The sequence below is a fragment of the Xenopus tropicalis genome, chromosome 3, assembly GCF_000004195.4.
Source record: "Xenopus tropicalis strain Nigerian chromosome 3, UCB_Xtro_10.0, whole genome shotgun sequence".
NCBI classification, from domain to species: domain Eukaryota; kingdom Metazoa; phylum Chordata; class Amphibia; order Anura; family Pipidae; genus Xenopus; species Xenopus tropicalis.
In genome coordinates, this window is record NC_030679.2 from 54,587,447 (window position 1) to 54,613,820 (window position 26,374).

The 26,374-nt window shown below is 33.7% G+C and overlaps 1 protein-coding gene across 2 annotated transcripts in view; it reads right to left on the reverse strand.

Annotated features, from left to right (window-relative positions):
• Nucleotides 1-584: 584 nt before the first annotated feature.
• Nucleotides 585-26,374, reverse strand: part of kitlg (KIT ligand) — a 38,502-nt gene continuing 12,712 nt past the window's right edge. Inside the window, exons 2-10 of one of the 2 annotated variants that reach the window (XM_012959174.3) lie at nucleotides 20,987-21,088; nucleotides 19,163-19,225; nucleotides 15,623-15,784; nucleotides 12,081-12,249; nucleotides 11,913-11,978; nucleotides 8,054-8,169; nucleotides 7,066-7,145; nucleotides 6,877-6,948; nucleotides 585-5,793 (exon numbers count right to left, since the gene is read on the reverse strand). In XM_012959174.3, the coding sequence (XP_012814628.1) occupies nucleotides 6,909-6,948; nucleotides 7,066-7,145; nucleotides 8,054-8,169; nucleotides 11,913-11,978; nucleotides 12,081-12,249; nucleotides 15,623-15,784; nucleotides 19,163-19,225; nucleotides 20,987-21,088 (798 nt within the window). In that variant the 3' untranslated portion in view covers nucleotides 585-5,793; nucleotides 6,877-6,908. The remainder of the gene's footprint in view (nucleotides 5,794-6,876; nucleotides 6,949-7,065; nucleotides 7,146-8,053; nucleotides 8,170-11,912; nucleotides 11,979-12,080; nucleotides 12,250-15,622; nucleotides 15,785-19,162; nucleotides 19,226-20,986; nucleotides 21,089-26,374) is intronic. The other variant, NM_001045596.1, reaches the window with a different exon arrangement.

The window sequence follows — 26,374 nt, forward strand, 5'->3', positions numbered from 1 at the left end:
TGTAAATAATATTATCTACGTGTCTAGCTTTAAAGGCAACATGTTTTTCCAACTGAAATAATATAATAATATTTAGCAACTGCCCTGGCTGTGGTTTAAAACTTAGGGGCAGATTTACTAAAACTCAAATTTATCTCATTTTTAAACCACCAATAGACTGGTTTCCACAGATGTCACACATTTTATCAGAAAATCCGAAGTGACAAGTTGCAGAAAAGTTGTGAAAAGCACAACTTTTCTGAAAAACTGGAAAAGTTTTGAAGCAAAGAAAAAATTTCCAGGGAAGGGACATCTGCCATTGACTTCTACATGACCTCGACAGGTTTTACGTTTTTGGAATCAGAATTGTCGCCGAAAAAACGCATAATAAATCTCGAAAAAGTCACACCTCTTTTTTTCCCCCTCTACTTTTTCAGGGTTTGTGACTTTTCCAGTGTCAAAAACCCTGACCTGAAAAAGCCCCCTTAGCAAGTGACATTTTAGGCTATAGGGTATTCCATTAAAATTGACATTTTTAGAACTATACTGGGTTACCTTTCCTATACACCATGTTTGATTCCTTTCATATGATAAAACACAGGTTATGGCAGTGCATAGAATTCTTTATTTATAACAATAAAGTATATGTATACAAAGCAATTTGAACTTCAAACCAGTAAAAAAATTAAATCAAGAAATAATATAACATTTCAAACAAATATATACATATCACAACATACATAAAAAAATATTTTCTGTTTTTGGCCTATGGTCAGAAAGCAGATTTCCAAACTGTAACATCAGAAGCATGGTCATACCATTGATACCAAGATGCTTACATACTGTATGCCTGCCAGCCCTGTTGTTGGAAACCTTGTAATTTGTACACGTGCCCTGGAACTTTCATACATAATTTACTAACATATTACTAGTAAAAAGACAAATGCGTTTGATCAGTTAAAGGTAGGTCCATGGAAGAAAATCTTTCAGTATATTAACAGTAGTTAAGGTTTATGGGTATTTTTCTGTGCTGCCCTTACCAGATTAACATTCAAATTGTGATAGAAAAGTAAGGAGACAGTAGTAACAATATGTTTTAGAAATGGAAGTAAATGTAAAAATTAAGTATTTTTATCAAAAAAAGCAAGTTTGCTTACTGATTTTCAATGAAAATTCCCCTGTAAAGGAAAATGAATTGCATGTCTTCTATGGAAATGAAAATCATTTTTTTTCTTTGTTTATAATATACTACATTGATAAACTCTCAAAAGCGTAATCATTAAAAATTATAGAAAAATATGATTTTTGTGCAAATTATCGTTCAACGTACAAATTTGCATGGAAAATGCGTGTATTTTATACAACAAAGAAATTCAGAGATCGCACTGTGTTGAGAAGTTCTGTCTCACGCAAGCAGTTACAGTTATACAGGTATACAGTTACCATTTTCATAACTACTTGAAACTTATGCAATTTTATTAGTTTATGGGTGTAAAAAAATGCAGCTTCAACTATATTCAACAGTTACACTGTATTAAATAAAAACATGCTAAAAAATGTATTCATTCAGTGATATTTTGAATTGATAAAACTACTTTTTTCTACCAGTATAAATGGGAAACATATTTTCTTTGCACAGCATCATTCTGGGTAATGAATGCTTAGTCCCCTGTTAAAAAGGTAATAGGTGCTAACACTAATTTGGCATTGGATGCTGGATAGACTAATGCATTTTTATTTTCATTTGTCAGCCTTTTAAATTACATTTATGATATTTGCAATATTGATACAAAATAGCTGTAACCAAAGAAATGCCCTTGTGAATACACTTACATATATGTATATGTGTGTATATATATATATACTTGTGTTGTGTTGCATTGCAAATACTTATGACATTTAGGGAAGATTTGTATTTGCGAGTGGTAGTTCTGATTTGCTGGAATAAAACTCACAGAATTCTCTAGCATATTATTAAGGGCTAATGATACAGAGATGGATTCTTAACACTAAAGCTTTTTCCCACCTCTTTAGTGCCAGTGGCCCAAGTAATGTAACCGGATCCCCCAATGAGAATCCTGTTGTGTTTCTACCTGGGTCTTCTTGGTTTTATGATATCATTACAGAGTTTAGAAGTTTGATTACAGTGTATGCCAATCTGGTATGTTAATGGGGGAAAAAACAAAGTACTGGCAGCAAATAGATCTGTAACAGTCTGTAATGTATACTTTGGTAAAATAGTGGTTGAAAAGTATTAGCCAAGAATTATGTGATTTTTTTTTTTTTTTTTTTTTGTACTAAAATAATTTTTTTGAATGGGCCCTAATGTGAAATAATTGACAGTTGTAGAACTTGTTCCCAATTGAGCCTAATATCTATTTTTACACAAGTAATAAACTTTTTATATATTTTTTTTATATTATGTGCCCTGATAAATGTTCCTTAAGCCTAAGAAAAGGCAAATACAATTTAAATATATTAAGTTCAGTTATATTATCAGAATCATTTTTCTGAATACTGCAAACTAGAGTTTTACAAGTTAAAATATTTTAACATTTACATTTTCTTTGGAAATCAGCAACTTTGGTTAACATTATGTAGTCTTCGTGCAAATAATTGGCTTCTGCAGAAGACATCTTCCTCTAGACTTAGCTTACAACAGATACTTTCAACTTCCATTTCAACAGAAAATGTTTGCTTCACTGAAGTTAAATACAATGTGTGTCTCATTATAAAAGTGCAACATGTCATGAATTATTTCAATATACTGCTTTGATCTTAAAATATGACATGGATAATTGGAAAATGCTTAAACATGACATAATATGGTATTGTATAATGGAATGTATGCTAATAGGTATATAAATCCTGCACACTTTAAAGGATGATACCAAAATAGTTATCACCAGGAGATACAAGTTAACTTTTGCTGACTTTAAAGAACTGAGACCTACAACACATGGGGTGTGTTCCCTGCCAACTTTTTCTGCTGCCAGAGAGGTTTCTGGCCATAGCTGCTTGGTCTGTGATGTGAGTATATGTCTAAGGACTCGGTATGATGCTTACTTTGTGTTCTCATGCTGCATTTACCAGGCTGTATTGGATGGGAGACCTGTCCCCATGAAAATATTTTAGATGAATTTAAAGACTAGTAAAAAAAAAAAACTCTCTAAATGACACTTAAAGCTCTTCATTATTGTATACCTCTTCTTTTATCTGAAACAATGTAAAATGTGAACAGTTATACTAATAACCATTTTGCAATTTGCTTGATCAACTAATACAGCAACAACAGATGCTGCACTGCCAGAAACCATATGAATTGGCATATAAAGACACACAAAAATTAAAAGGAAATCATTTATACCTAAACAATTCTGAAATGTTAAAAAAAGAAGTCTCAGGCACATGCAGACAAAACTGGGAACAGTGTCTTATTGTATCAGAAACAAATCCAAAGAAACAAATACAAATGCATTATTCTTTTAATTGACTTTACAAGGGAGGGATTTGTGGCTGAAACCATTCATCCATTAGAAATAAGCATGCAAGTACATATTTTATATGAACAAGTTATGAACAATGATAGGTCTTCACTTGTGTATCTTAGCAAAATAAATGTCTGATTTTGTTAATGGTTTGTTTTCCTCTATTTCACTCCTGTGCTGTGTTAAGAGTTGAGTTAGTCGTGAGCATGACTATGGTTTGACTCTTACCAGAAAGAAATGATTCATTCAGTCAAAATATAGGTATAATTTATTCAATGAAACCCAAAATAACAGGGCAAGTAATAATTCTGGCTGAGCAAACTCAGTAATTTCTGACTTGGGCCAAAAAAAGCAATGCATTATGATAATTCTCGGGTTTAATGTTAACAAACCATAATAGAAATCAAAATGGTAATGTCTGTTGTTTTTTTGTTTCTTAAATTATTCTTAAACCTCAATGAACAGGTTTTAACTTTTGTTTTGTACCCAAACCCAGAATCATCTTGGTATTGTTCCAAATAAGACACCGTGGAGTATCTTTATTAAAGGGTAGAAAGGCAATGCTTTCAATTATATGCAAAATTAAAAAATGTTGTGGGGAATTGTCTTTTACAATCCACTACACAGTTACCAAAAACAAGTTTAGTTATGCAGGATCAGTACAGAAACCAATATTCCAGAACAGAAATGTTTGTTTTCTGTCAAGAAATTAAACAAGTAACAAACCATAAATTTATAATGATATTGAAAAGTTAATTCTTTGGTGAATCACACTTGGCTTTGGGTATGGTCCTCCTTCAGTGACTTACACTTATGTTATCACCCTATCAAAGTGATCTATTACTAACTTGTTATCATCATAGTCATTCCTGAAACCTGTCAGGTGCCCAGTGATTATGCAAAGTTTATATTGCTGCATTGTTCTCTTGAATACATTTCCCCAGTGGCCTTTCTTTCATAGGGGTAACACTAACCCTTAAATTGCAATGCACACTCAAGGTCTACCGACTTTATTTCTATACGTGAGGTGCACCTCACTACCATTTAACATTAAGCAAGGGAGAGCAGCTACCACTGACGTACGTTTATTTACATACACACACATATATATGTATGTTTCAAAAGGAGGTCATAGAACCTTAGACATTTGTAATAAAGCTAAATATGTCAGAAAAAAGTATTGACAGATCTGATAAAGCCCTAGTTAGCAAAAACTACACTGGCATATGTTGGAAGATTATATATTTTATGATGTCAGATTTGGTTAATGCATTGTTTAAGATCATAATTTCTACTATGATAAATGGCTGCAATAAATAATTTAAAAATGTATATAAATACAGACTATTGTATGATACTATACAAGAAACAGGTCTTTTTTTCCTGTCTCACATGTTGCACTCCTCAAACCATATATGTTTTCTTTTGTATGACTTTTTATGAGGTCTTGTGCCCTAACACACTAATCATTCTCTCATTACAAATGCAGTGAGACTAATGCATGACGTATATTTTAGTCACATATAATTTGTATTTTAATTTATTTCTTCCCATCCCATTCTTGAGTCACCAGTTTAATTTAAGTGGTATACATCATAATACTTTATTTACAGAAATGTGTGTCCATTATAAAAAAATATATTTAATATGTGAACTAAAAAAGTATACATGTATGTCCTGACTTGCACAAGCTTTAGAAGAGCTTTGTCTAAAAAATCCAAAGTTATCGTAAAGTTGGGATTCTGCCATAGAAGCCTCTTCGTATTATAGTCTCTGAATTTCATTCTCAAAAATGAATCACAACTGACATCCTTTCACAGTGTTCATCTAGCAGAGTTAACATTTGGGAGAGTACCAAGGTTCTCATTGACTGTATTTAGTCCTGCATAAGCCTCAACATCAAAAGTGATCTTCATAACAAGTGGAGTAACTTGGAACCCTTCACAACAAAAACAAACCAAAGCAAAATATAAAACATTCTATAATCCGGTGAATCGAAACTTTGCTTGCTATACTTTCAACGTAACTCTTCCAGTGGTATGAAAAAACCTCCTAGAACTGTTTGGGTTTTTTTTGGCTTTCATATCACTTTTTGTTATGAGTGTCATAGGAGTCGTAGAGGCTCTCTTCAGCAGACAAGACAAAGTGATGGCAGGTATAAATTATCAGTCCAGTGAAGTTCAATCTCTTTTGCAGGTCTTTTATTTATTTTATGAAATTTAGCAACATTTCCTTATGGATCATTTCCAGTAGTCTGTTGCTCCAATAATAGGCAAGAAATTTGCTTCAGTTCCCTGTGGTCTCGAAACAAGATTAGCACAGTCACCTAGGGTAAAAATGAATAATAATAGTTAAAATATAAGCAAAACAAACTCTGTGTATAATTTCTTACCATTTAGTTAGGCAAGTTAGAATCAAGAATATTTGATAGTGTCAAACATATTATAATATTCTATAATATTATTGTAATCTATAGTGTATAGCCCCAGAAATGCAATTATTTAATTTACTTTGTTAATGGACCACAGCTGTAAACAACAAACCTTCATTGTCAAGAACAGTAACCCAACTGTAACCCAATTAATTTCCAATGGTCAAGTCAACCATTCAAACAAATTGTAAAGTAATGTGCAAAGAAGAGTGTTTTATTTTATTTATTTGTGAATACATACTCTGAGAGATGGTTTTGTAATTTATATTTCAGAATAGAAGTTGCTTGCTTTACAACTGGCCTTGGTCTGACAGGAGTGAGACAGAGCTATGGGATCAGACTTTTTGTTTAGAGTTGCCTTAGACTCTAAATTTTACAGAACTCTTTATACATTATGATATATACTTCTATTTCCTAATCTTGGTCCCCAGATATTGATTTATTTTCATGGTATAAAATTATAAAAGGCCTTTAACTTTTTTATCCCTTTTAAGATTTGAATTAGGGACAAGAAATTCAGATTAGAAAATTACACTTCAGTGATTTTAACATTTTAATTGTTAAAGTGAATAAGCAATTACATCTATTTTTGAATTCATTTCGAGCAATGGAACTAAAAGCAGTAAACAAACAATAATATTAATATATTTTTTATTAAAAAATTAGTTGGGATAATTGGACTGGCTCTAGATCTTAGACAACTATATAATTTAGTGACTACACAATCCCTTTGTTCTGTTAATCGAATGTAACAGAATTTTTTTTTTTTAGAGAAATACTTCAAAACATATTTATGGCAAAAATAAGAACTGGTTTTGATTAACAATATAGAGATAACATTAACACTGAACTCTGCCACAGATGTACAGCACATTACAAATGCATTGGCTCTACATGAGGATGATACAATGAAATCAAGCAATGCATGTAAAAAGTGCTTTTTATGCATGCATTTAAATAAGATGTTCTTAAGATTACCGGAATTTGAAATGTTAGCCTCTGTAAACCAACTATATTACACTGATGTCATTTTTGGCCTGTCGCAATATTCTAAAAGAAAACAAAAAAAACAAGCAAAAATAAGATGCATGGTCATTTACCAATTAGGATACACACATAGAAGACCAAAGTGGTACAAGTATTAATAGAAAATTAACATTTACTTACTGTTGTGATTCATTTTCAGCTCTCGGTTCCACTGCAACCTCTGACAAGTTATTTTGTGTCTGGGTTTGTCTGTGTTTAAACTGCATGGAAAAAAAGCACAATACGGCATTACTATTTTATAAGAATAAAGCAACAATACTGCAAACGTTTACGATACACACCTATGTGTTATTGCATAAACCACACTAAACAGGAAATGTAATAAAAGTCATAAACAAAATAAAAAGTAACAAAGATAAAAATGTAAAAAGAAAAAAAATCACATGTTACAAATTTGCATTGTAAAATGTTTTTATTGGATAGTTTATTCCATTGTAAAGATCTTCTAAAGACTGAAGTCCCACTGCTTTATGTCAGGGCAGCCACTTTTATAAACATATTCTTGAGACAAACTTTAATAGTGCTGCCAGTAGTACAGATAGACACATACAGGGCAGTTTTTATTTATACAAATTCTGCAGGAAAATAGTTTTCAAAAGTAATCAGTTGTCAGCCAAATCGCCTCTAAAAACAATGCACTGGCAAAACACACTTGTTGGTCATATTCTATTTATATATGCATAGCTTAAGCTTCAACTGCTTGTAGTCCACTTATGCTGATCAATCAAAAAGTGTTAATGATACTGAAATGTTGCTTTTCATCTGTGACCTAAGTATGCCTGGGCATAAGGCCATTGGCAAATGTTCTCAAATTTACAAACCAGGAATGTAACCAAGGTCTGCCTGATATGTTTGCAATAATGCAAAGTGAGATATTACAATTATTGAAGAGCTTAATATGAACAAAAATGGCTCAGCAGCGGGACATCATTCCTTGCAAATGTGCATTTATTGTGTCATGATTCAGGAATTATCCCTTTGTCAAGTGTTGTTCTACTGAGTTCAATTCTGTATTAACCCCACTTGGCGGTAGGGGTAAAGTAACTACAAGTAACTACTAATTAAGGCATCCATATTGACCACACTATGAGATAACACAAGTTCTTACCTTCCACCAGCACACAACTCCTAATAAGAATCCAATAACTAGGCAGGCCAGTGCTATTAACACTGTACTGTACTGTATAGATGCACCAGTGTTGAATCCAGACCTGGCAGATGAATCTGTAAAACAAATACATTTATAATACATTATAAATATTGTAAATACAAATACATTATAAGTTAAAAAAGCTGGATTTTAAGTATTCAATAATTAAAGAATCCAATACTTAATATATTTCATTATATTTAGCATTTATCTCACTGCAAGTACGGTACTTAATAGAAAATCTGCAGAAATATTACAGCTGGAGCTTCAAAAGGAACTATCAACGTTGAGATTTAACCTAATCTTTGTAGATACAAGTTTTCCAATTTTCCTTTTTTTATTTATTTTTTGCTACTAAATGTAGTCATTCCATTTTTATTTGCAGGGGTAAAGCATATAAACATTAATCCTACAGCAATCCCCCTTTTGAACACTTTTTTTTAAACAATGTATTGTCTTATTGTTGTATTTTCTTACAACTACTATGTAGCTACCTTTTAGAATGGTCCAACAGACACTTCTTCAAAATAGTTTACTTATGGTTTTAAAAGTTTGTTGTGGTTAAAAATATTTAATAACGTTGATCTCTTCAGTAAGGGAGTAAAACATAACATAACCAACTGGATAGTGAAGGCTTTAGAAAAAAATAATAAATTTGAAAATATTAGAACTTTCCATAGGGTCCCTTTCTATGGTTATTGGTTAAAAAGTTCACAGGTTTGGAGGTAAAGCAACATAACTCAACAGTTAGCAAGCGTTTTTGACATATTTATTCATTATATGGTGTAAACAGTGCCAAATGTGACTTATACCGTTCACGAACTGTATTTTTGCTGTATTTATACAGTCTAGTCTTTGGTAATCGTTCAGAGGATGTCAAGCTATAATTTGAAAAATGAAATGATTTCCCATGCTTGCGTAATTCAGATATTCTCTTGTTTATCCAAAAAATAAACCTGTACCATGGAAGCCAATATTTTTCATAGAGATTTAACCAAGGTTAGACATTAGCTCAAGGTGAAATTGTGCAGAGTGCATTTATCCCCAATATAAAAAAATTGTATTTGAGATTTTAAAAAAATGCACATGTATATTTGTTGGCAGGATCTTATTAAAGTTAAACAGATAGAAGTTGTGGACAAATCTTCCCATGTGGGAATGGAAGCATAAAGACTCGTTTTTTAGGCAGATGGAAAACTCCAAACTAAAGGAAGCAACGGTGTCTATTTTTCAAGCAAGAGTTGTTGTAATTGAACATGAAGTGTTTTGAATTAATACAATCATCACAACTAAATAGTTATTAATAATTTTGCCTCCTTTTGACCTACATAGCAGTCTGACTACCTATGGCTCAGGGCAGTATTGAGCATCTACAGTGGAGGAATATGTTTCCAGCATCATCTAAAGATAATTATTCCACTGTGGTAGTGGCATTATGATACCCATAGCAAAGTGGTAGAACTAGTTAAAAAAAAGGGGAAAATCAGGTATATTAAAAAATTATTTCATTTGTAAAGTAAAGATGGAGCTCAGTCAAAATCACTGAGCTTACAAATTACTGCCAGTAAAAAGTGGCAAACAAAAGTGAAATGCGTGGGTCTTTTTATCAAACATAGTAGTGACAGTAAAAAAGGCCCTCTTTGCATTCCACCTCTGTGTTTTTCTAAAGTGCATGATTTAGTATAAATATTTAAAAAATATGATTAATAACCATGAAAGGTAGTCAGAAGCAATGTAAATTCATGAGGAAGCTTGAGGAAATGAAAAGTCAGTCTCTAAATTATATGAAGTACAGTATTCAAAATATCTTTCTACTTTGAGTATAGAGAATCATTTTGTACTCCGGGGCTATGTAAGAGAATGTAAATATTTGGAGAACATGAGATAGATATAGAGCACTGCATATCATATTGTATAACAGTAATACCTGAAACATAAATATCATTAAATTCAAGAGGTTTGGAGCCGCATTGGATTTTATGTGTGTGGTTGTGTGTGTGCTAGCGGCATATCTATTGTCAAACTAAGTACAAAAAGCTAAAAACATTCATTTTTACAGGAAGCAAATTAATGACTGAGGGATAGTTTTGTGATATTACGCTTTTAGATAAAACCCCAGAATAGAGGTTAGGCTGATATTGTAATTTTCCCTCTTGGCCTACAACCCTGACAATTAGAAAGACAATTTCACTTTTTTCCATATAAAATCATGAAATTCTAATTCTTAATATTTTATAAACAAGCATTTAGTAAGTGCCAACAGATTCCACAGCCCTGTACAATAGAATGGTGTTTACATACAGAATATAAACAAATACTGACCAAAACAGGGGGTTATGCTTTATGTTTTTATATATTATTTATATCTATTTAGATATAGGCAATTTTGCAGCAATGAGACTGTATTAAAGTGGTTTCCACTAATGCTTCAAGTTGTATAAAATAACAAGAGAAGAAATTATACAAAACAATCTACTGCATATTTTTTCCTTATCCATTACTTGACTGAGGTGTTTTTATGAGGTAGTCAAAAGAAACCTTAGATGACCTTTCTAGCCAGCATTCAACACAGAGTCAGGATACCAGAGAAATAACTTCTCTTAAAACAACAATGGAATGCTATGTAAACAAGATGGCTCTGTTGATAGGCACCCTCTTAACTCTGGACTCTGGAATCATTGCTGGAAGCAGTTTTGTAGTGACACAAGCAACACTAAAATAAAAACTTGGAACAAGGTTCTGGTATTGTATTGTTTGAATTGTATTTTTGCAGCCACTGCATAACGACATAGCAAATGATAGCTCTGTACTTTAGGGGGGTTCAGGGACTGTACATCCATTAATATCTAAAAGAGTGAGAGTCACATACTGAAGATACTGCAGACATCTTAATTTGCAAATGTTTTCTAAATAAATAAATTACTGAGGAGTGAAAAGAACCATTCTATCCAATAGGTCAAATGTGCAATGTGTACAACACTTAAATACAGGTTTTAAATTTTTTCATCCGTTTCGCGAAACAATCCGCCAATGGCGAAACGCAGAAATTCGCTGCGAATCCACGCCTGGCGAAACATTTTGCCCATCACTAGTCCAAAGAAATATGGGATTAGTTAATACAAAGCACTGGAGCCGCTATCTACCTATTACTGCCAACCTGAGTGGTCAGTGAACTAAAATTGTCAAATTGGTTAAGTAAATCCATTCATTAGATGCATATGGCAATGTGGCGCCCAACTGAATTTAATTGAAGAACTGAAGCAAAAAATAAGTAACAAATTAAAACTAATTTAAAATTTTTTTTACAAAAATCATGAAAAATGGCACTTGGAATATTCTCACGCTTAATATGTCTCTATTAAACATTTAAGCTGCCTACTGTAGAATTACAGCTCTTAATTCCATTGGTTAGTTGCTTTTGTCTCAAGCATGTCACTATATCCAGTCAGAGGGTGGGACAAAAAAGGCTACTAAAAAGAAGCGATGAGCGAAATTGTTCGCCAGGCATGGATTCGCAGTAAAATTCTATGTTTTGCCACTGGCAAAACAGGCACAAAATTTTTTGAAAAAAATTCATGGAGTTTGGAAAAAGTCACTGTCACATAAAAAAAAAAATCATGCAGTAGCCACGTTTCGCGAATGTTTTGCCAATTCACAGATCTTTTCGCAGTTTCACACGTTTTCTGGCGAAACAGGACAGATTCTCTCATTGCTACTAAAAAGTCATTACATATGAAAAAATAAAAAATATCACATCATCTGCTCCCCTATATTTAATTATATATTTATTTTGCTACAACTGAACTGAAGGACTTACCAATTCTGCTACTATTCTTTCGTGTACTTGGAACATATGGTAGATCATGATTTGTGCTATGAGAATCTAAAAAAAAAAAAAAACCAACAACAAAAAAAAGTCAGTTTTTACCTAATTGATGTTATTCGGCATTGCAGTTTGCTAGGTTATTTTAATTCCAAAGCTTACCATCCTCAGTATTATATTCAAAATCATATTCTGTAGGCAGGACACATGTTCCTGTATACTCTGTGTTGTTGATTTCCTTAAAAACCTCAATAGTACTAGTTACGTAATTGAAAAAATCTCGGGGTTTAAATCCCTCTACTTGATATAAAGAAGAGACCGAGTCAAAGTCCTGTTAAGTAAAAGAAACAATATGTTGATTAGAAGAAATAGCTAAACAAATGGTATGCACTGTTAGTCTAAAAATTACAAAATTCATCTTAATTGAGATCTTCAGTCAATTAAAGAACTGATTCTGAGCTTTATAAGGTTTAAAGGGGTGGTAAAATCCTTTTCATAAAGTGCATGGATTCTGACAGAATCCCATGTTGTAACCTCACACTGCTGAACTTCATGATCTTACCTTTCTGCAATGGAAGCCAACTGTATGGAGTATTAATGGCAATGATGTTGCAAATCAGGGCCATCATTATTAATAATAAATTACTGATATTTCCCTTTTAGGGGATTCTGATAAAATCTGTGCACTTTATGGGAGAAGTTGCAATCTATTAAAAGCATAATGAAACTATACAATGTATGTATGAAACTATACATGTTCACTCTCAGATTTGCAATCAATATTCACTTGATTGGTGGAGAATTAAATATTTGACCAAATAAATATTTGGATAATTACTTAACCAAAGTTCACATAGCTAACACTATGGGGCATATTCAAGCCGAATCTGATTTTTTTTTTTTGCTAAAACTCACAAATTCAAATTCGGGTTTCCAAAACTCAAATGTTATGATATATTAAGCACAAAAAACTTGGGCGCAAAAATTTGCTGTACACATGAAAAAAAAATGACACGCATCAAAAAAATTTGTTGTACGTGACAAAAAAAATTGGCGCATGTAGCAATTTTTTGACGCATGTCAATTTTTTAATACATTAATCAATTTCGCGGCTTGAGAATTTATAGCCATTTTGCGAATCTTTTGAAAGTTTTGCAAATTTTCCAACAAAACAGGACAGATTCAATCATCACTAATTAAAACTTCTAAGTTTATTAAACAGCATGACGCTTCCTTTTAATGCCTGGACTTATTTAAACAGTTGGCACCATGATAAAGTCTTTGTGTAAACAATGCTTTTTTATTTCATTAAACAAGATCAAATGCATTTTCTAATAGAGAGGCAGTGTTCAAAAAGAGATTTTATTTAGCAGAACAATCAGGAGGAGGGCAAGCATTCAATTAGAAAGAGCTATGTGAAAAAGTATAGAAGCTTGCCAAATCAGGCCCATAAAATACTGATGTTTTCAGTGGGCTGCCTGTATGTTGTGTTTATTTTATAACTGCTTATTTAAAATCAAAGGCTTGGCAGACTCAATTTAGCTTTAAAGGCCAATAACTTTAAAAAGTATAAAACTTATATTATATAATATATATTATATTCTTAAACCACACTTGTAAAAGTCATGCATTGGCTTTCTAGTTTTAATAACTGCAGGGCTCTGGTTATAGCAAATAAATTTCTATTTACCGTACAAGTGTACGTACGCACAATGGAAAAAAAGAAAAGAAAAAATAATCACATTCAGTCTTTTCATTCCCATAAAAATCTGTGGCTCTGGCAGTCAGGTACTTGACAACCAGTGCTGTAAATTATATGAATCTGGTTGTTCCACCAAAATAATTTAAATACACTTAAACAGTAGATTTCATTTATTATAACTATTATAACTAGCGTATAGTCTAAGGTCCCTAATATATTTACTTTTTTTCATCTGGAACCAGTTAACCTGTTTGTATGTGTTTAGGGTGTGAAAGAAACAGGAGTACCCGGAAGAAATCTGTGTAAACATACAAACTCCTTGCAGACAATGCCTTGGCTGGAATTGAACCTAGATCCCAGCAGACATGTTGTATTAATTCTGTAAATATTTGATCATTATTCAACTTATTTGTGTTATTCAAAATATATACATCTATTCTGCACATACCTATATTTATGGCAGCTTTAGAGGTTAGTAAGCAACCTTTTGTTCTTTTGTCATACACTAATTCCCAGTTAGAGTTTTCTAAGTAGTTTTGCCTCAAGACTGGATACTCACCTTTTGGTATTTTAAAAGCTATTAGATAAACAAGAACAGCATGCAAAGGGCAGCATGCCAGATATTAATTGCAAATGTCATTAAAAGAATGTGCACATTTGACATCTTTAATAATTGTTTTTCTTTGTATATTTTATTGATTAGAAGGCTACAGGAAACTGACAGGTACAGCAGTGCATGTTGTCACTCCTGTATTATGTTCTTTTATTTAAAGATACTCAGAAAACAAAGACTGCACTGTCTAATCCTGCAATTATTATACTGCCAGTTAGCTACTTATTGTACTTTTCTAGTGGCAAAAGAATAAGGAATCTTTCTTGCCAAGTGTTAAATACTTTTACAATGCAGGTGTCAAGGTTTTGGTTAAAAAAGAAATCTAGGCATACTTAGTACTGCTTGTTCTAGTTGGTATCTATTCAAAATATTTTTTTTATTATAACAAAATGAAAACATCTGGCTAATAGCTTCAAATGATGCTCCATGAGTGTTGTGTAAGACCAGAATAACACCAACACAATAACAAAAAATAAAGACATTTTCAATTTAAATTTATGATACTGTATACATGTGCAGACTGACTCTCCTGCTTATTCAGCAGAAATATTGATTGCCTTTAACACAGAATCTTCTTTATTGCCACTTTTATCAAATCCCTCTCTGGACTATTGTCTGGGGGTAATGTCATAACTGGGTTAGCTGTGGTGTATGTATTGGGCTTTCCAATGAGCCTACCCGACCAATATTTGGCTTGAATTGAGCCAGATATTGATTGGGTTGGCTCGATTTTCTTGTGGGATCAAGGACTGGATCTGTGCGTTGATACTGTCTGTAGTCTGACAGCCTGCATGGCATAGCCCATGGGCCAAACAATAGGATCAACTTGATATTGCCCACCTCAAGGTGGGCATATTGGGGAAAGATCCGCTCATTTGGCCACCCAGTGGATATTTCAATGTATGGCCACCTTTAGCCTTTATAGTCTGTATTGAGGAAACAAAGGGAAATATATCCAAGTATATCATACAATATATATGATAAAATATCCATTTAAAAACTCTGCTTTACTAATTCCTACTTCTGTCACTTAAAAAAATCACCCAAACTTCTTGGCATTACCAAACATAGGGAGATTATTGTGCAATATTAGCTTGTAGATATGACACTGTAATCATAAACGTGGACATAGTCCCACAGACCTTTATTTTGCCGGACTACACTTTCCAGCATGTTTTTGCACCTAATAACATTTTGTAGTGTGTAATGTTTGAGTAGTGTATGGTTGAGTGGTTATGGTTCAAATGCAAAATACCAGTTATACAGTATATAGCATATGTCTGATCTAAAATGAAACTGTATCAAACTATTTGAAAAAAAAAGTTGCATCCATTAAATGTATATTACTATAAAGCAGTTGAGACAAAGGCACTTCTTTTGATACATTACCATTTCATCATTGAGTCGGATACAAATTCTGATGCCTTGAAGAATCAGGGAAAGATTCTTTATAATCAGAAAATTCTGTGATGTATTTTCAAATTTTGTTAATAAGTTATCCAGGTGACGAGTCATTTCGACCACCATCATATACAGCCAACAGTGCTTTGGCTAAATGGGGAAAAAAGGGAGAAAGACAATTATACACAATACAGAGATGAAAGAATGAAAATCATTATAGACTACTGACTGTACCATGATCTTACTATGCCATGAGATTAAGCAAATAGTAGTATGGGTAACTGTTAATATAAACTTTCCAGTACCAGTATCCAGAGATAGTTGTGGCTGAACAGCCCTAATATAGAATCACTAAAACATTAAGAATCCCTTTTACAAAGCAAAAATGTCTTGATGCATTCAGCAAAGCCAAAATACTGTAGACCTCAACACCATTTACATCTGTCATTTTTTTTCCCCTTAAACCCTGCACAGATGTTCATTTTTTCTCACATACAACATTTCGGTTTTACTATGAAGCGGATATTTTTGCATGACTATAAATACAAACCAAGGCTATAAAAAAAAAATGAAAAGAAGTCTTTGGAGAATAACAGAGAATACACAAAATTTTAGTATTCTGGCAACTGTCAAAAGATCCCACCAACAAAGAGACAATAAAATATCCCTTAAAAATGAAAGGGACAATAAATAACAAAAATATGATCTTTGCGCAGCCAAAATTAATTGTGGGAGTATATATTACAATTCAGTCTACCAAAGACTATCAAGTCCGGAGTAATACATTTTAATTATAAGGGTGGGGATGTTAATTTTACAGCTAAGGGGTTGGGTTATTGTATTAACCAAATCCGCCATATTCTATACTGGTTTAATTAAATACTGTGTGAGCAAAATACAGTATAATTTGCAATTGCTTTAGGAACACAGGGAATAAACTTATAATAAATTACAATATTCTTTAACTGTAATTTAAAATGATCAACAATACAAATACTAAAGAAACAATGATATTATTAATTTCCTTCCCAAAAAGACTTTGACTGAAACACTTGTTCTCTTTGCAGTTTGCATTTCTTACTTATTGATAATCAGTGAGCAAAAGAAGGCACCTACTGAAACTACTAAAGCAGGAATACTAGTTAATCGACTATTTTTTAGGACTAATCAATGTGGAATCCAGAAACATTCCTGTCCTCTACCACCTGTAGCTTTAAGAATTCCATCATGAATATAATCAGAAATACTTTCCTTCAACAAGAAAAAAATAGAACTAAACCAAAATGTGGTAAACTTGATGTTATCTGAAATGCCTTAGAGACAGAGGACTTCCCCTTATTTATATACAGAGATCCCATAATATACAATAACCCATCTGGGAGACTCATCCAAATGATGCCATTGGGGCACATGGCCGACCCACAGCCTGCTTAACTGCTTTATTGTCTTTTTTTAATTTCTCTAATTATTATTAACATGCATTTATAAAGTACCAACATGTTCTGCAGTGCTATAAACTTTCTTTATATAAGAAGGATATACTACAGTTTTTATCATACTTCATTTCTTTATAATATGCTGGGGAGTGCTGGCGGTTGTAGTGTAGCAATGTTTTGGTGGGACAACACTGTTACAAAGGGTTTATGCCCCACATGTGTAAAATACTGATATTTGAACAACTGGATCTGTCATTTAGGAACACCAAACCCATTAGAGTAACAAGCAAAAAACTGAAAGTTGTGATTAATGACAACAGGTGGCTCACACAATGAATGTGTCATTTAAACTGACACATTTATGCTCATATGCTGTTATCCTAAAAAAGGTATTCAGAGAGTAGACTACATCTAAGGGCTATGGGAGGCATGAAGATTATCACCGGCGACTAATCTGCACGTGTGCCATCGCCCTAAAGAATTCTAAATGTAAATCTCAGACTGTTTTGTAATCTATGACAACATGCTTAGAGGCAGAAGGCAGGAGTTACGGGGGTTATTTAAAGGATAAAGCATGAAAGACACATTTAAAAAAACACAAAAGAAATACAAAAGGAAATATATACTGTTTGGCCCCAAGATAATACTTAAAACATTATCATTAGACTGCCAGTCTAAGTGGTTCAGGTGAGAATTGTTTTTTCATTGCATAATATTACTCCCCACCCTTCCTTTGTAAACCTTCAATTGCAAGAGTGGCAGGCAGATTTTGTTAAAAAAGCAGGGTTTACAAGGGATTAATAAGAATACTAGGGTGTGGACAGGTCCTTTTGCTACTGAGCCAGACAGGCAGGAAATGTAACCCTGTCCTTTCCAAGAATGAATGAAAAGAGCTTGCCCATGCAGACCCCTGGGGGGGGCCTATGGGGCTAGTTCTCCTTAATTCTACATGCTAAGTACTTATTCCTGATTTGCTGGCTATTGAACCTTAGTGACTGCTGACTTAAACCAATACAGCAATATGTGTTCGCAGTGTACTTAAGATGGTGGAAAACTTGCTGCTAATCCCGAATTTATAATGTATTTCTGATTACGTTAACCTAAGGCGCTTGCTTGTCAGGCTCTTTACTGTCCTAAACCTAGTAATACAATATCCACCAAAGAAAAACCCTAGAATATGGCTTATGGTATCAAAGGATTATCACATCAATATTGCTTCATTTGAAAACCACACACCGTTTAAATAATACAAAGGATTGCAAAGGTACTGTTGTAATGTAAACACCATAAAGAAACAAACCCATGTTTAACAAATGTGTATGTGTATCTCAGTTTCTGTCTGCACAGAATATACATCTATAAATGAGTATGCCATTGTGTTCTTATGTGTTTTTGTGTGTATAACTACAAGTGTGTGTTTCTGTGTGTCACTGTGTGTGTTTCTGTGTGTGGGTGCTGTGTGTGGGTGTGGGTGTTGTATCTACGTAAAAGTTGAGCAGTTGTGCCATGAAGAATGTATACTAGAATCTGAAGAGCATCAATAAGGGTTATTCATGAGCAACAGAAATGCCAACTGTAATTGACCTTAGTGACAGATTCCATGTTCTGGTGTTCATCATTGCATAACTACATTTCATCACAACTTTCCTTTATTTTCCATGGAAGGCTAAAGTATTAACCAGTTTTAACCTATTCATTTCAGAGATAAGGAATGTTTTTTTTTTCCAGACATACTGCAGTTATCCGCAGTTGACAGCTTTATTTATCTGATCTACAGGAATCTTGTCACTTCAATTTACTTGTAAGGGCTACATATGTACACGTATAACCACTTGCATTGCCTACAGTTAACTATAGAGATGGTAATCAGTGATTGTTTAAATATTTTTTTAGATGTATCCATATATAAGCACACAGTGATGGGATTTCCTAACATTTTCCATTCAGTGCTGTTCTCTAGATAATCTTGAGACTGTTACATCTATTTTCTCTGTTTGCTCCATATTTAAAAACATTATAGATCAGTGATGGATGCACTAATCTGCTCCTTTACTGCACACAAACCATTTATATTAAAAATATATTTTCTTACCAGACCCTCCTTTTTTGGAACATATTTCAAATTCATAATGTAATCATTTGGGAGATTTCCTACCTGCAATAAAAAAGTAACAGAATTATTGACCATAAAGAATAATATTTCATGAGCATATTTCAATGTTTTTAATTCTTGGAAGAATGGCTAATTATCAATAGAGGAGGTAGAAGAAAACATTAAAAAGCCAGGAATGACATACAGTATTATATTTTACATTTTTGTGGATATACATCAGATTGTGTTACTTACAAGGTACCTATACTCTAGATAAGGTAATATTACTCTTCACCTATGACTCCTTTGACTTTTTGATTAGGTCAGACAAATCTCAAATAGTCAACTTGCAATAGGAGTGATATAGCATTTAATTTAATCCACGGTGCCCAAATACTCCATTGCAGTTTGATCTAAAAAGATTTTTTCAAATAGAAAAATATATTCTTTTAGCACATTGGGCAAAAAATTAAACTTATATTTGAAGAGCTAGAGCCACAACCCCAAAAAGGCAATTTCAAACATGCCTTAGAGGAGTGTGAAGTTCCGGAATGGCACTTATCCCTGGTCAAACTTGCAATCTTTTGTCAGCTTTTATGACTTATGCAAACACATCTCTACTGTAAGTTGCCAAATGCACTAAGCTCTGATACCAGTATCCTAAGCTAACTTAGCAGTTGCTAAATAGTCTGCTCAATTCAATAAAGAGCAAACAAAAACATTTTGTTTTTATATGCCATAGAAAGTCAAATGTCACGTAAAAAAAATTTACCTTTTACCATATGTATTAAAAAAGTTAAAACTATAAGAATAACCCTGTTAATGGCTGATTATGTAAAACATTGACTCTATTGCGCTGGCAAGATTCCTTCCTTAATCCAAAGACCATTTGATAACGTCTATACAGTACATACTTTTGCATAATGCTTGCTAAACATTTCTGATAAAAGTATACAGTTGGATTAAAGTATTCCTGGATATTAATTGTAAACACTAATTGCTTTCAAATGTCCCAAGTCAGTTTCAAGCACACACCCTGACACAGGTAAAGCCCTTACTAATTAGACCGGTGCAGTTTATATCATACAGGGAGGACATGAGTTTTAGCTGCAAGAGCTTTTTGCTGCATACACAGCTAAACTGATATGATCTGATGTGGGATTAGATAAAATTTATTTTAAACTAAGCATCAACCAACCATTTCATAAAGCTATTTGAACAACACCTACCCAACACACTTTACTCATGACTCTGATAGAGCAGTGCCAAGTTTATGGAATTAAGTTCTTGGCTGTGATACTTTGTATTGTTAATGTGTGTTTGCAATACATGTCTAGGCTACAGTCTCGGTTTAGCTTTGTCAAACTCGTAGGTGAAATTGCAAACAAGTGATTGTAATGGCTCATCAGCAGAACTGTACCCTAATATCAGATAACCTTTCTAGGTTTGTTTTATTACAATGTCAAATATACGCACTTCCATTGCATGTGGTAAATTAAACAAGGCTTGTGGATCCTTTAATTTAGCAGAGGAAACGATTGTGAGATCTGTTGTAAGGTTTTCAAATAATATATTTTCTATAGTCAGAAAATAGAGTACCAGAGAGAACTCACATGAATATGCAGATAACATGCAAAACTACTCGAAGATTATGCCCTGGCTGGAACTAAACCTAGAACCCCATATTGAAGGCATACTTACAGCTACAAAATAAAAAAAACTATATTGTTAACCAGGTATGAGCATTGGTATAAGCATATTTGTAACTGACCAGGTATGATCACAGTTGTAAACACTCATTGGTTGACTAAGTATAATGCTTACCAGTTTCTGAATGTCATTTACAGCATCAGTGATTGGATTTCCACACGGATTCCCAAAGCAATGGAGAAACAGTTGAAGATATATGCATATGATAATCCAAGTCTGTTGGAAACACAGAGAATGCAGTAGGTTAATAGAAATAGAGTAACCTTAATACACCAAAGGCAACCTGACCTCTAATGAACCAAAGATCTGTCCCCTTAGGCCAGAAAAGTTGTTTCGTTCAACAAATAAATGTCATCCTGCCAAAATTAATTATCTACATTATGATAGTGAAAAACTTACGAACCCTTGTAGATAACAGATCTATTATTATAGTGCGGCAAGGCCAATATCTGTTGCCAAACACAATCAAATGTTCCAATGGAGCAAACTTAAAAGAAGCATGCTGCAGCAATTGCAGTGTCACTTCAGCAAAGCAAGTATACCAATGCACAGTATTCCATAGCCCCCTACAAGATATGTAATCTAAGCCAACTGAGTGCAACCTGAGGCTCTGTTCTTAGACTGAAAAGCACAAGGGACCCATCATTGATACAGATACAAAAAGTTAAGGATAAATTAAAGGCAAGCAGTTGATCACATTACCTTGCTAGTTTTGTAATAGCCAATATGTTGTTGCATTGTCCCTACCCAAACTATATATTTAAGTGTGAGCTTAGTGTCACATTTTATGTGTCTGGCTATTGATCATAACTGGTCATCCCCAGGGCCCATTTGTTGGAAAATTTAGAGAAAAGGGGGAGAGGAATCACCATACCGGTGTCCTTAGTGTATTATGCCTAGAAGCTTGGGCGACTTTATTTAGAGGAAATGGGGAGATGATGGGTTTGAAAAACTTAGTTTCATTTTATTTATTTGTGTTTCAGTTTTGGCAGGCAGAACAGGCAAAATACAATGTTCAGGGTATGTTAATATAATAACAATGCAGCACACGTTAGGAGAAGATAATAGATGTTAAAAAGACATATTTTGGCTTCTGTGTCTAAACAGTTCATAATATTTAGTAAAGTAGAAAACATGTATTCAGCACTAATTACATTAAATGTTTAAAAAAGGAAGGGCAGTTGCAAACAAGTTTCTGAAGTAGCTCTTTCAAACACATCTCTTAGGGCAGTATATTTCCTGTAATGTATGTATGTAGCTGTATCTACTTCCATTGATTTGTATTTATTGTTGTAGGTAAAGTGCTTCACTAACAATCACAAGGCTTCAAATATAATAATCACAGGCATATTATATTATATTTATGTAATATCAACCCAATACCCAAGATTTAAAATCTCATTACACTTTAATAAAAAAAAAAAAGTAGCTGAACTTCCAAAAAATGTAAGTAACAAAAATGATAAATGTACATATTGTTATCTGTAGAAATGCTGATCTGCTGAAAACAGCAGTAAGCATGCAGAGTATTTAGCTACTTGTTCCAAAGTAAATGCTTTGTTTTGTCAAATAGTCAGCTAAGACATAGAATTTTCAGGTAGGCACTTACTATGATGGTACAAAGAAGTTCCAAATCACTGACCTGATAAGTGTTAGTTTATGACACTTATTAGTAAATTCCATTTAAATGAGCATTATGCTTTATGCTAAAGAAGCTGACAGAAGTAGCTGAGGCAATAATTACCCTACTGGAATGTAGTCGGTAAACCAGAGTAGGATTTCCAGACCATCGAATGACCAGAGGGTATTTATTTAACAAAAACCATGCAGGTTGCAATGGCTGCCCTGATTGTGTCTAAAAAGCAAGGATTCTAGGAGCAGTATAATAATCCGTAATCAAGGGATTCCCCCCATTTTCTGTGCAGTAAGCTTCCAGAAGATGTGTAGATTTAGCATGGATTGGCAGTGTTAAATTAAATCTGAGTAACCTTGCCTGGATCTCTAAATGAGTAGGAATGTAACAATGAACTTAAACATATTTTGTGCAAACTTTTTTAGGGCAATAGCACATAGAGCAGAGAGGGGAACTCCACTGTTTTCTGGGCCTTCCACCATACTTCCACCATACCCACACATTTCAGTTTTCCTGCCACCATTTAATACATAATGAATATCTTCTATTTGTTTGGGCACAGCACCTATACTAGCAGCAAAGTGAATCCGTATATTAGTTTTTATGTATCTGACACACGTCAGTTGGAAACAAAATATTTTTTTTGTGCCATGTGCAGAGTGACTACTTTTATAGCCTTCTAACTAAAGCCCAATATTTACCCAAATAGATTTTAGCAGTGTTTGGTGATTTAGCACAGTCATTTAAAAAAATAAGGATTAAATATAGCAATGAACATTGTTACATAGAACTATTTTTAACATTGGTCCTCAAATGACAAAGACATACCAGATTCTTTTTCTTTCAGGTTAAAATGTATAAAATATTGTATTTGCCTTCTTACAGCAATATCCTGCTTTCATTTGCTGACATAATATAGAACCTATAAGAAATATTAATTGGATCTGCTTTGCAAACCCTCAGCTACACATTAAGTTGTGAGAAGGGTGAAAAATTCTAGCAATTTTATCTCGTCATTTAATGACAACACGGTACCCCAGTCCCTATGTGTCTTATAATATAATTTATTTAACAGAGATGAGGGAATCAGGATCATTTGATTCAGAGGGATTAAAATTGTGTTGCCTATTAGAATTGATTTTCATGATGTTCATAGTGGTTCAAACCAAATCAAGATTTGGATTAATTTGTTTGCTTATATCAATATGTTATAGGTATTTAAAGAATCTCGGTTCTATTTGTGTAAGATCTTTTATTACAGTCTGTAATAAAATGAAATGCAAAGCAATGTAGGTTTGTACATATTCAGACAACTGTCTTGTAATTAAATAAACTAAAAACCAGCAGAATGCAAATCCCTGAAGTATATCTGTTGCTAACTAAACCTACAGACACAACATGCCTAACAAAATATGCACACCTGTAATATTATTGCTAGAAGGTGTCTATTGTTAGGAGAGTATTAGTGATGAGCAAATCTATTCTGTTTGGCTTCTTTGTAAAATTGCTGTGGAAACATTTACGAAATGGTGAAAAATGTCATGGGTACCACGCAACTTTTTTGACAGATTCGGTTTGGTAGTCGGCTGAATCTTTTGCAAAGGATTTAGGTTTCAGCCAAATCCCAATGTAGTGGATTTGGTGCATACCTACTATATTTTAGACAGCTGGCTTCAGTAAAAATCTAAATAATTGTACAAAACACTGACCATGAAACAATGGCAAAGTTGGAAATGTCTTTTTAATCAACTCATTCACTAACTAAAGCCAGTATTACATTTGTCTAGTGATTGGATGTAATTTATTCATTTTTACATACTATTGCTTCTTACACACATATACTGTATATATACCTGTGAATTGGATGGTTCAGAAACCAAATCCCTGCTGATCTTGTAATTGTTAAAAAAAAAAAAAAAAAAAGGTTATACAAGTTGGAAAGACTCTCTGAATTTCTATGCATCTCATGACTAAACATTCCAATATACAAACAGATATCAGATGCTAATTAAGTAATTGACCAAACTGGTAGCTCATTGGTCAGTGCTTTTTATCATTCTAATAAGCGTATGATTAGGGTTCGTTCCAGTAAAAGTTGGGTTTTGCAGACAATAAAACCAGTGGGGGATTTTGTTGGTTTCTCGTTGTGGTCTACACCAACAGGATTTCATTGGGATCCATGCTTGCCCATTTTCAAGCACAAGGGTTGAATCTGAGTACCATTAAATGACAGGTAACTGGTCTAAGGCCCAAATGGACAGCTGTGGCTCAAATATCTGGAAACCATTTTTTTTTTTATGCTATTCTGTCATGAGCAGGCATGGACCAAGAGAGGCCATGGGATATGTGAGGAAGGTGGGCCTCTTGGGGCTCTGGGCCTGCATATAATATGTGATGGCCCTACTGGTGTTATCTCCCTATTTTTTTAAGCATTAGGTCTTGTTAAATGTAAATTAAAAAAAAATCCAAATGTTTTTATGTAATGCTCACAGTCATGCTAGAGCGGCACATTTTCAACCCCTAATCTGCTAATGGCTTTAGCAAATCAATGCAGATATGGCATGCTCCATTCATCATTCCCCCTTTGAGATCTTTGTTGTGTCAGGCAACTCGTATTTCCAGCCAAAGGAACTATTGATTGTTTCCCTAATATGTTTCCACTTTTACACCAATAATCTTAAATGTGGATTGTGTAAGTGAGACATAATCCTTGTCATGAATAAACCAATCTTCATTGTTGCTATTCCTTATTCTTTCCATATAAAGAGCTGAGACTACATAACATTTTAAATGCAGTGTATGGAATGCACTTCCTACATGGATTCCCAGGGTAGCAAGCAATGAAAAAAGATACAGGATTTGTAAAATAAAATGAGCCAAGACAGAGCTGCCTGTGTAATTGAAGTCATCTGGAACAAACCATTACACTCATTAATGTCACTCTTTCTCCAGTGGGCATACGTTGTCCAGGGTACTTATTAAGCTCACCACAAACCCACACTTACTTTCCATTCCAAGATGTATTCCTCTTGGGGCTTAGCACTTAATTTACTACTATAAAATCAGTTAAATTGCATTTACAGATAGTGCTCCTTTTGGCAAATGGGAATGATTTTCCTTGCTAACTAAGCAGGTATCCCCCCACCATACAAGGCCCTTAGTTTATAGATTTATGATGGTGTTTTACAAGCCGCCAAACCAACAGGCCATAATATGAAACTCCTTCATATTGTAACAATATTTTGAAACAATCACACTGGGAGAATAAATGACTGATGAAATAATTTTATAAAGTGGACTACATTTGTATAGCAGCTAAGCATTATTTTTTACAAAATATTTAATTCTTTTTGTTTCCATTTTACAAAGAAAATTGTGATACCGTTTATTGACATCATAAATATTAAACTTGCCATCTTAAGGTCCCCATACACGAGCTGGTTCTAATTGTCCCGTGTATGGGCACTACCGACAGGCCTGCCCGACCGATATTGGGCAGATCTCGATCGGGCAGGTTAAAAAATCTAGTCGGATCGGGGACCACATCGGCTCGTTGATGTGGTCCCTGGACGACTTTGCCTATACCCACCGTAATAATTAGATCGAATTAGCCTGGATTCTCCCGATATCGCCCACCTGTAGGTGGGGGATATCGGGAGAAGATCCGCTCGCCAAGCGAGCGGATCTTAAGGTGTATGGGCACCTATAGCGGTGAATTTGCTGGATCAGTCCTGTCATGTCAGGACTACCTTTGAAGCTTGAAGGTGGTTTTACAGGACAGTGTCAGGGGTCGGTTTTTAATTAAGCCCTTCTACCATGACTGCCAAAGTAACACAGCCTATTACACTGATCTTAGGAGAAACTGCTGA